Below are 11,612 nucleotides of genomic sequence, written 5' to 3'. Positions count from 1 at the left end.
GTTCAAAGAAAAAAAGGATAAGGTCTGTACAAGCAGCCAATCAGCGAAATAGTATACACATAGCTCGATACTTCCTTGTTTCAGTTCTCAATGCACTTGACAAAGGAACGGGAAAAGTTATTTGTATCGGGGGAAAAAGCTAGCTCCGTACTAACAAAAGTCAGATAAAACAAGTTCTCACTGCATATGAGTTTGGCGTTACGAAGACTGATCAAAAATAGTCATGTAGTATATAAATAAAAGAAAAAATCAGGGTTTGCGGCGTTAAACCAACAGAACAGAACAGAACAGAACAGAACAGAACAGAACAGAACAGAACAGAACAGAACAGAACAGAACAGAACAGAACAGAACAGAACAGAACAGAACAGAACAGAACAGAACAGAACAGAACAGAACAGAACAGAACAGAACAGAACAAAATATTATAAAATAAAATATGATACTGAATAAAGTAAAATAAAAGTTGAAGTGAAATAGAACCATCCATCTTCAACCACCTCTCTTACTCTATCGAAATAATTTTCTAAAAAAAGTAAACATCCAGACTTAACTGTGTCGTGCAAGTAGATAAATAGCCGGGGTGGTATACCCGACAACCGGCGTTTTTCGTTAGACTAGATTGCGCTGACTGGTCGACGAAGAAGTCGTGCTTATGACTTCCTTATAACTGTCATCTCTCAGTTCTGATTCCTGTTGACCTGTTCACACATTTATAGGAGTTTGAAGGCGTATTTTTCAAGTTACAATTTTTCTTTCACGATATTTAAGACTGGACTACTTCAAATGATAACGTTTTCTATTTATCAACGATCGCGCCATTCAATTCTTTATTTTTAAAATTCCAATAATATGTATGCTGACAACAAAAAGGTTTAAATAGTTTATGTCTAATATAGACAAACATAAAAAATAAAAAATAAATCCCGCTCTTTAACACCATTACTACACAATTTGTTTACAATATATTTTTACGGTGAAGACACTCGAACCATGAACACTTGACTTTATTCAGATTTTTATTTCCTGAGCTTTTTACTGCTTCAAACCCTCTAAAAAAGTAGGATTGAACTCAAATATGCTGTGTGATCCAAAGACAACTGATTTCTAAATGATTCACTCAAGGGATGCTTGTTAAAAAAAGTAGTAAAAAAGCACAAAGTGTTCATGTTTAGTGTTCTCACGGTAAAGAACAAAGCTTAAAAGAAAAAGAAAGAAAGAAACATGAAAACTAGATGTGTGGTGCTACTGTTTTTTACTTTACTGACCGAGGTGGTATCTTATTTCAAGCGCGCGAAACTTGATTAGCAACTGGACCTGCAGCCTGAATAGTCAATAATAGCCCCATCATAGTATTCATAACCTTACTCATCGGTCAAAATTAATGGATACAAACAATTTTGACATTTAGGTGAAATGATTTTTGTGTGTGTGTCGTTCTGGTTTTCAAAACCGGCACTTTTAGCTACTTGAGGTTTATCGCTAATAGGCCAATCAGAGCGCAGGATCTGTGAAAAACCATTAGTAAGTTTATACTAACATGCCATACATACTGTAGATCATGATATCTCTTATTATTCTGCCTTATAGGGGAACGAGCGAGAAGACGGAACGAGGTCAAATTGATCGACCACAAACTGTGAGTTGCATAATATCATTGAGGACAAATATCAGTTCCAGTGGATGATGATATCGAAGTATCAGTTCCAATGGATGATGATATCGTCCGTTCCCATCAGAGCAGATTGATGCCAGGGAATAAACTGCCAGAAAGCATTTAAATGGTTCCCATTATTCATGTGTCGTCGCCTCAGTTTATTGGCTTTTTTTCAGATTGATCACGAGGAAAGCCATTCAAAAGTTGTTACCTAATTGTTCTATTTTTCGTTTTTTTCGAACAATATCAGCGACGTAGGAAAAAACTTCTAAAAAAATAGGAATAATCAGAAGTGAGAATGCGGGTACGATTATATTATTTAGCCTCTAGATACGCTTTGTAATTATCATTATCATTATTTGCTCAAGCGTTCTAAAGCATGTCTGTTTTTCTCGTTGTTTTCTAGTTTCTATTAATGCTGAAACCGCTTTAATTGTGTCTGATGTAATCATTGTTCTATAAGTGTATTTACGATTTGACCTCGAGTCAGCTGTCCTGACAATTGTCCCCCCTCCCTCCCCTCCCCTCCGCTATTTCAGACATGCTTTGACCATAACATTTCATACGCCTACGATTTTGAGTGCTGAAGAATAGAATAAATTGAGAACATGAATCCCATTAATTTTACTAAATGCCTCTTTTAACATTGTACTAATTGAGAACATTGTTCATCGCCCCCTCCCCTCCCCCTGGAAATGACCAAGTTAATTTAGTGCCTAACGCAACCAATCATGACACGTGTCGTGGTTGGTGAACGAGGTCACGAACATTAACGATTGCGGAAGTAGAAGTATATTTCATTCACGTGTCTGTCATTTAGATTAGATTCCTTCGTGCGTATAGACTCCAGGAGACAGTTGTGTTTTCGTTGCAAATTTATAGGCTTACATCAAGAAAGCTCAGGTTTATTGTCGGGCAGTCAATTCAATTCTCGTATTGGCTTCCGGGTGTTTTACCTTAAACTGCCAGTCAATCAATGCTTTATAGTTTCCTGACTGACTGACTGACTAGCCAACTCGAATGACTTCCCGTATGGCAACAGTCGCACACTCCAGTCTTCTGTCCATTTGATACTGCAAGTCAAATCTAGAAATGCTTACAACTTATGGAGTCCTTTTGATATTTTCTGTTACCATTAATCTAAGCGTTGGAGTTTATTTTCTTCTTACCCCATTGTTGGAGCAGTGCTTCAGGAAGACGAACTTAGCCTTTGGAGAAAGAATCACTAAGCTGTTTGAAGAAAAACCAGGAATTGTCTCCAGATTGTAAGTACAATTTTTTCATTTCTGTGCATCTCATTTTTAAAATAAAACTTTTGCCTTCTGCACACAATTCTATAAGACCCAAGCTTTAGAATGTCATAGGGATTTGAGTTCCAAAACATTTTAACTTACTTTATGTTTTGATACAAAAGATTGAACATTGGGGCAAAATGTCAGTATTGTTTTGTGCGCGAAAACAATATAGATATCAAAGAAAAAGCGTATACCGGAAAATCATTCCAAAATGTTAGCCACATTCCTCTCTTGCCTCCTTTAGATAACTCTACAGCCGATAAAATTAATATTTACATTTGGATTTATATTTTTGTGGATAAAATCAGATCAATCGAGCTTAATAAATAAATCAAGGATCCAAAATAAGGCTGTTTTTTTTTTTGGCTGTTTCTTTGGATAATTGTGCAACCCACACTTCCAATTGTGATGATTTGTCAAGATGGTAGCAGATGAATTGCTAGTCCATACATGTTTTTGTCTAGCTATGGGGGTACTGTACGAGTGGCTAGATTCACGCTGGGTTGAGTATATGGCATTGATCATTAATAATAATAATAATATATTTGTAACGGCTTCCGGTCTATTATATCTCTGATATGGGACTCCCGTTAGCAGGCCATATCGTAACGAAAGAAGGCTTTTTTGTCATGACATTATTTCAAGACCACTTTCTCAACGTCTATAGCTTCTATTATCTGAAAACTAACCACTATCTAGACCGCATTCGGCTTACAGGAAGTTTAAGAAAGAAACGAATTTTTCTCTCTGTAGTAATAATAATACTCAGTAATAAAGTAAGCTCGTCTTTACTAGTTTCGTTTTTATCCTTGTTTGGGAGTGTCGATGCCAAGATACTAAACCTATTAATTCTGACCTTCGCCTCTATTAAATGTCACACGAATTTAAAAGTAAATATTTCCGTATCAGTCTTCGTTCGATACGTGCTCCAAAAGGGCGCTTTTTAGCTCCTGACAAGTCTCAAAAAAACGATCCAATAAGCCACAGTTACCGGAAAAACGAAAAGCATTTACAGTCTTATGTTGCACGTTGTATAGATCAAATGGTTCCATGTCGATTCTGATGGACATGGAAGGCAGCCGTAACGGTGGCTTCCTCATTCCATTTCGACACAATCGATTCTGATTGGCTGCGAAAGAAGCCTTTCAGTGCGTTTATGATTTGTCTGATTTGTTAGAGAAATCCGAAGCTAGTTGTGGTTGACGTCCAAAACGTTCTAAACTCAATTTTAAATTGGTGCGTGGGAGAATATGTCAAATACATTGAAAAATAACAATAATTTAGAATATGGCGTAACATAAGCACCAAAGATTTGATGTCAAAGGGAGAAACATGTACTTCTACCAAAATTGCTAATTCGATCATAATTCTGCCGACAAACAAAAACGAAACCTGTCATGTTTTTTCTTCGTTGCAAATATTGAAATTACAGTATAAGAGTAATGTGTGAGTTCCCTTACTTAAAAATATAAGATATCATACTTTCTATTTGATTTGCTTATGTTAATACCGTATCAGTGGTTTAATAAAAATCAAACAGTTCGCATGAGATTTTAAGGAGAAAATAAGTAAATCCTTTCAAGAAAATGTAATCGTTCCTTGTTTTTGAGAATGGTAGATGGATCAAAAGATATGTAATACGTTTTATAACAAAACATTAGATGAAAGTTGATGCGGAAATTCAGAAGGATCCTCGGTGCGTTGTTATGGTAACGGGGTCAATGATTTCAGACAGCGCTCAGTCGCTGGCAGGAAGTCGTTGATAAAAATGCAACAAAAAAATTAGAAGAAAAATTCGAGATAACACAAGAGAGCTACTTATTGAGAGAAAAAACGTAAGATAAAAAAATGAGGTTATACGATCAAAAAGTTCGGTTCGCTAACGCTCGAGGCAGATAAAGCTGGTATGTTAATGTCACATAGTGACACTGACGTGGAAAGCAGAACTTGTGGTACAATAATTCGTTTCGCTGGCTGGTCTACTTTTATTGCCCTAAAGGCTCTCAAAACCACAGACAGTAAAATAACCAACAATAGCAAAGCCGGAACTACGAGAAAAGAGGGGACTTTGTACTTTTGGACTTACATATGACACCTAACCTATGCTTTGTCGAAATTAAGGAATATTTGTGCTAGAAATGTCTTAGGAATATAGGAAATTAAATTTAATCTTTAGAAAGTAAAATTAAAGCGTACGATCATTGATAATTTTTTGTTATCGTCAGTGATGAATATTCGGCTTGGAATGTATGCAGTATCATAATGAGCGGAAGAACTAATACAATCCCGATAGGCAACTGGTTGTCCCACTAATGGAATTTTTTCTAGTATTCTTTTATAGTCTGCGAGACAAAACTTCAAATATGCCAATGAATAGATATGAGCGTTGCTTTTTGTTGCGCTTAACGAACGACCTACTGCAAAATAATATCGAGGAAAAAATACGCTCTGTAAAACCGAAGCACTTTTTCTTCGGAAATTTTACAGAAATACTTTGGCTGAAAATGGTAATAGGTTAACGATTTTGTTTTTTTGTTTTTATATTTTACAATGTAAGTTCGTATGGACCGTGGAATGTTCTCACGACGTTTTCTGCTAGCGGCCTGCGTTTCGACTCTTTTGAAGGAATTAAAAATAAGAATATTAGAGATGAGTAAACAAATTAAATCCGACTGTTGGCTCCTTTCTTTTGAACGATTTCTAGATCAAAGTGAGGAGACTGACGAGGCTTTGTTGTCCTCGGAAAAAAAGTGGCTCTATCATCTAGTAAAACAAGAGCTTTGAACCAACATGTGTAAAAAGATCATTTTCATAGAATCTATGAAGTGTTGTGTTCAACCACTTTATTGTGTTGCGCTTTTGTTTGAAACCACTGGACGATCGTGACGCAAGTGGTACAATATATAACATTAAGTGTTTTTCGCTTAGTTTTTTTTTAAGAAAAAAAAATTATCAACTTCCTCTAGAGCAATAAAAAACCTCATGCTGTTAATCACTTGATACAAAACAAAGTTTAGAAGAAAAAAGGAAACCATCATTGATCATCATTACATTTACAATCTTTAATGCTCACACAGATTAAACAAATAAGGTTTAAAACTTTAGAAGGCGTTTGCTAAAATTTTGGTTCCAAACTCGAGCCAGGAAAGTCGATATACTGTTACTGACAGCGCGCCGGCAAAGGAAAGCGCGCGAGCTAATATAACGAATTCTTAAGACGATTTTATGTCATTAGCAACGCAGGAAGCTATAATTCACCTATAAACTGCACTAATTGAATAGCGCACGGAATCCTGAGGACTAATATATTTTATTTTTAAGCTGGGCTATTATTACGACAGTTTATTCTTCCTGTGTTGAATAATGTAGTCTACTGGTGAGCGGATTTCGTTTCATGGTGTGAAGGAAACGTTGTGCAACCAACTTACATCACGACACGCTGTGACACTGAATTGGCTTTTCATAAATATTATTAGCAATATATTCCTTATTTATCTTATTTTTTGTGCGTCGTCACTCAAACCGTATTTTTCAAATTATTACTCAGCAGCGACAAACCACGTAGGAAAAAAAGTAAAATCACAAAAAAAAAAAAAAAAAACTTGTAAGCTGACCTCAATTATTTTGATACGTGGTCGATAGAGTACTGAGGGGATAGGGGTGCGTAAGAAGACACGTAAAGTGAAAGTAGAACAGTTGTTGATCTTGAGCTTAGCGCTGTTTTGCTTGTCTTCTTTTTTAATTAACAGGAAATAAAAATTTTCCGAAACTAATACAAAGTTTGCCTGAATATTCCATTCAATGAGATACATTCTTCGATATCTTTCAATGAGATATACTCAACCTAATCCTCGAATACAAATGTTTTCTATAAGAATATATTATGAAAATTGATTAAGGAGGCTCTGGGTAGTTTTGGTCTGGCACACCTAGCCGCATTGAAACGGCTACAACTTCGTCTTGAATAACTCGATCTGCAAGCACTTTTCACACAATGTCAGGAAAGGATTAAAGGTTTCAAAAATGATAAATTAGTTTAAAGCGGCCTTTTCATTATGACGTAATGATGACATCATAGAAATCGTTTACCGCTTATTTTCTCGAAAACTAGATCTAAACTTTCAAAGCGACTTGCACCAGTCGATAGTATTAATCAAGGCACCCAACATATTGCAATATGAAAAAAATGTATGAAAGCGTTTTCCAAACATTACGCGATGAATATTTTCATGGACTTTTACTATTATTTCCAGCGTGTCAACTTCATACCCTCAAAATCGGGACTTTAATTTAGTGGATTTAATATTTTTAGTGGCTAGAATATAGGTACGGATATAGACACTGTCCTTTTTGAGTATGAATCAAATTGTGACTTTCTTTCTAACGTTATGGATTTTTTTTGATATGAAGCTAAATGACCTCATTCGTTGTCAAAAGCGATAGAAAATATCGATGAAAGCGGCATTCAAAAAATCGTCGAACGATTTTTTTCTAAATGAAGTCACTAAAAGATGTATCTTTTACAAATATTCTCCTTTAATTTCATCTGCATTGAAGGGTTTTAAGGCAGTCAAATAAGAATAAGTACACTCATAACTATTTTCGCTCACGGCTCAGTGCTTGTTGATTATTCACGCTTGACTTCCGTGTTATTCCTTGTCGTGTTCTGTTAGTTATGAGCGTACGTTTTTTTGATAATACTGATTTTTTTTACAGCCGAAACGATAAAAAATACGTGCTTCATCCTTCCTTTCCTTTGCATTTTCTGGGTATAAACCAAAAATTTACTAGCTTTTTAGTTAGGTTCAACGCTCAACTTGACATTTATTCTGAAAATAAATATTAATGGTTTCAAGGACTCTCTATATGCTAACTATCACGTTTGTCAACATTGCATAAAAAAAATTAATTGCCATATTTCATTTCCTCTCGTCGGGTGTTTTGATCTAGACCGGATATACTCTTGTTAAATTGTTTTTTAAACAGCTGAATTACTGAAAATACTACTGACAACACGACGAAACTAACTGCAAAATATCCACCATTGAAATCGAAATCAAGTATCGAAATTATGTTTTCTAATCATTTCACTTAGTCATAGCTTAAAAAACTATTCTGTTATAGTTTATTTCCTCAAGTTAAGTTATGCAATTTGATTGGACAAAAGTCACGTGGTACTCTAAAGCCATTAAAGTTTTCATTTACTTGGTCAGTATTCGATTTGATTATCTTTTCATCGCGCATTGAGAAACTGAAATCGCCCCATTAACGCCAAGTATAGTAAACACATTCTCTTACATTTCCATTAACATCGAGCGATTAATTCACGGGTTTCTCACGACCCATAAAACATTTCGATTTAGCTCATTTGATTCAAATTCGAGGGGAACTTCGCATAAGTATAATAGCTTGTTATTCTTCGCTGTAGTCGATTCAAATGAGCCAAATCGAAATGCTTTATAGGTGGTAAGAAGTGGTTTTGTCACTAGACCTCAACCTGCGCTAAATTCATTCCTTTGGCGCTATCCCTTCAGTTGAATCACGCTGAAACACTCACGAGCTATTCAGAATCAACCGAGCATAACCGCTAAATATTGACCTTCATCGGATAGATAGTGAACACGACTAATACTGGGCTATTGGAAATATACTAGTGAGACGGAAATCACTGGGATACGGTTTGTGTAGTGCGCAATTATCTCACATGATAGTTAGACTTTCCGCTTGGGTAGAACGCGACTAGTATAGCACTGTTGGAATAAACTGGTAAGAGGAACGGTAAAAACTAGGTTAGTAGATTACATTAGGTACGTAATTCTTCCCACTTGGGTAAAACACGACTAATAGTACTGCAATCAGTTGCAGTATACACCTAATTGAAAAAACGTTGTCGGGTTCAAAAAAAGGTTATATCATCAAAGCTAAGACCGAAGGGGAGCATGGGAAGACAAACAATTATGCTAATTTCATGCATATTGCAGTTTTCCCTTCCTGTGCACATTTTATGCATCATGGCTTTGGTATGTTGTTAATCTAGGTCGACCGACTTTGCTCTACTGTGCATTTTTACATGTCTATATGCAAATATAATACACATTTCGGAGTACCCAAATTCCTTTTCGGTCTTAGCTTCGATGATATGTCCTTCTCGAACCCGAATACGTTTTTTCAGTTAGGTGTATTAGTAAGCGGAACGGGTAAAACTAAGCTACTTGTTTGTGGTAGTGCGCACTTGTCTCGCCATGTTAGGCCGACAGACTTCCCGCTTGCATCAAACTGGCTCTAAAACAGTATCCGGTGTTTCTGAAGGAAGTCTTACTAATGATTTGGCAGATGGCTGAACTATTATGTACTTATTTTCGGCAAAACGACTGACAAGTTTAAATTAACTTTTAAATTGAATACCTATTCTAGTGTATTTTTAAGTTCAAAACTAGTCTATATTAATATCGCTTAACCATGTTATGATCAAAAACAAAGATTTCAAACACTTCCCATACGAATGCAAACTTCCTCTTCCAAACGAAAGTGCTAACCAATCGACCAATTTAGCTTGGAGGTATTTTTTCCCCATTTCAGGTCACGTTTCATTTCAAAGAATCTTATTCTCAAGAATAAGGTTCTTTGTTTGAGCTGCATGTATCCAGATTTATGTGTCTTTTTATGCGCAACCATAAAGAAATGTTACTCTAGAGAATAATACATGGTCTGAAATGGAAAAAAAAACATTACGCCCAAGCAAAATTGGTCTATACTTTCCGATAAAATACTGATCTGTTTAGGGATCTGCTCTCAATACATGATTATGATTATGATTTATATAACGCCCTTATTCCATATCGATATGCCCAAAGGCGCTTCACAATAAGTCACGCATTTATGAGGTGGTTAGTACGGAGGAAAATAGGCACTGAAAGTGGCCACTGCCAGGGATTACATTACATCCTCAGTAGTTCTTTAATTTACTTCCCTCTTATATATTAGAGTGCTTTTAGTCTCAATGAATAGGTGACGTCAACTAAATTAGATAAGTTATTTACTATTTTAGGTGACGTCACCTAAATTTGAAACTACGAGTAAACAGCTGCTGAGATCAGGGGGAGAAACGATGATACAAATGAATGTCTATTCACTCATTCTCTGGTAAAACAACCCCCCGGATTAGCATGACCGTTATTTGGCGCGCTTTTACTATTTTAGGTGACGTCAACTAAATAGTTATCTAAGTTAGATACATTTATCTAACTATTCAGCAGTGAGAATAAAAGCACTCTAATCTCAGTAATTGCGTCTAATTAATATCTGATTGATCTAGTTTCAGGGATCAGATCTTCTCAATTATCATCTTCATCTATGGAATCACTCTACTGATTGTCAGCGATGTCTTCCAGAATCCTTTTCTGGAGATCTCCGAGCCTATTTTGGCAGCCTTTGCTCTGGACCTTGGCCACTACGTGTACCGATTTTTTCAGGATATCCTGTTAAGGAACTTCATACCTCTATTTAAAATCAATCTATTACATCATATAGTGACTATCTCGACTTATGCGGTATTTATGCTGTATAAACAAAACGCCATCTCGGGTGTTATTGGACTCTTATTTGAAGGAAGTGCTATCTTTTTTGACTTATGTGGGTTCTTAAGATCCCTGGGGATCAGCAAGAACTCCTATCTGTACATAAATTGTGTTATAATAGGATTCATATTGACGATTATTTGCAGAGCTTTATGTCCATTAACATTATTAGTAGTAGTATTTTTGAGTCATAGCCCGTTAAGGATGGAATATCTTCCCCTGGGATTCTTCTTTATGAACATCGTATTTTTTACAATGGTTAATGGTTGGCTTGTAAAAAGCTCGTTTGACAGTCTAAGACGAAGGATTCTATCACGACGGATTCTTAACGAACTCTCAAGATTTCGGAACGTCCGCGCCTTGGACGACAGTCAGGAGATAAACCCTGGTGAGGTGGAACTCAATAACTTAGGAGCATCGAGACAACCTGTAAGGCAGCCTGTTACAATCGTTATACCAGCAGATGAAAGCTTCAGGCTTGCGCCGCCTGTTTCTAATCTTAATATGGACTATAGTAGAGCTCTAGTTTCAAATATTACTGTATCTCGTCATGAAAGAACATTGCCTAATATCAACTATATTGTTAATGAGACATCGACGACTATGCCAGACACGGCTTCTATTACTTTATCTCAAGAATCGAATACTTTTGTGTAAAAAAATAAAGAAAAAATTTATCATAACGTTTATAATGAATGATTATTTATGTTTCTGTGTTGGTTACTTGTCGTTTTTCATATAACGTTGATGTCATTAAATGCCAGTGAATGTTCTTTTTTCTGCACTCATCGACACTTGAAGCAATGCCCCTGAGTATAGTACTGAGTATAGTACTATAAATGGGGGCTATCCACCCACTTGGATAGTTTAAAAGATCAAAATAAATAATAAAACCAAATTCAAAAAGGCACTTTCTTTACAGCCACAAAAGTGCCGGATTTTTCACTTAAAGGTACAAGAGGAGAAAAAATATAAGTGTACGGACGCTGAAACTGTCATCTTCTAGAATTATAAGGCCCTGTCATTCGTTATTTGGTAAGCCATTTTTATAGCAGCATTTACAAACAATTACAAAAGAATGCT

General features: G+C 35.9%; 1 protein-coding gene across 1 annotated transcript; it reads left to right on the top strand.

Moving 5' to 3' along the window:
• The first annotated feature begins 2,456 nt into the window (after positions 1-2,456).
• LOC116289640 (uncharacterized) lies at positions 2,457-11,212 on the top strand. The gene is made up of 2 exons (XM_031696590.2): positions 2,457-2,922; positions 10,268-11,212. Exons 1-2 carry the CDS (start codon positions 2,750-2,752, stop codon positions 11,184-11,186), a joined length of 1,092 nt encoding a protein of 363 aa, XP_031552450.2. The 5' UTR covers positions 2,457-2,749; the 3' UTR covers positions 11,187-11,212.
• The last annotated feature ends 400 nt before the right edge of the window (positions 11,213-11,612 follow it).

Source organism: Actinia tenebrosa, unplaced genomic scaffold (genome assembly GCF_029948245.1).
Source record: "Actinia tenebrosa isolate PJP-AT-01 unplaced genomic scaffold, QUT_ActTen_1.0 PGA_scaffold2__45_contigs__length_23673736, whole genome shotgun sequence".
Lineage (NCBI taxonomy): Eukaryota > Metazoa > Cnidaria > Anthozoa > Actiniaria > Actiniidae > Actinia > Actinia tenebrosa.
Note: the sequence above shows the minus strand (reverse complement) of the source record. Positions and strands in the feature narration are given on the sequence as shown.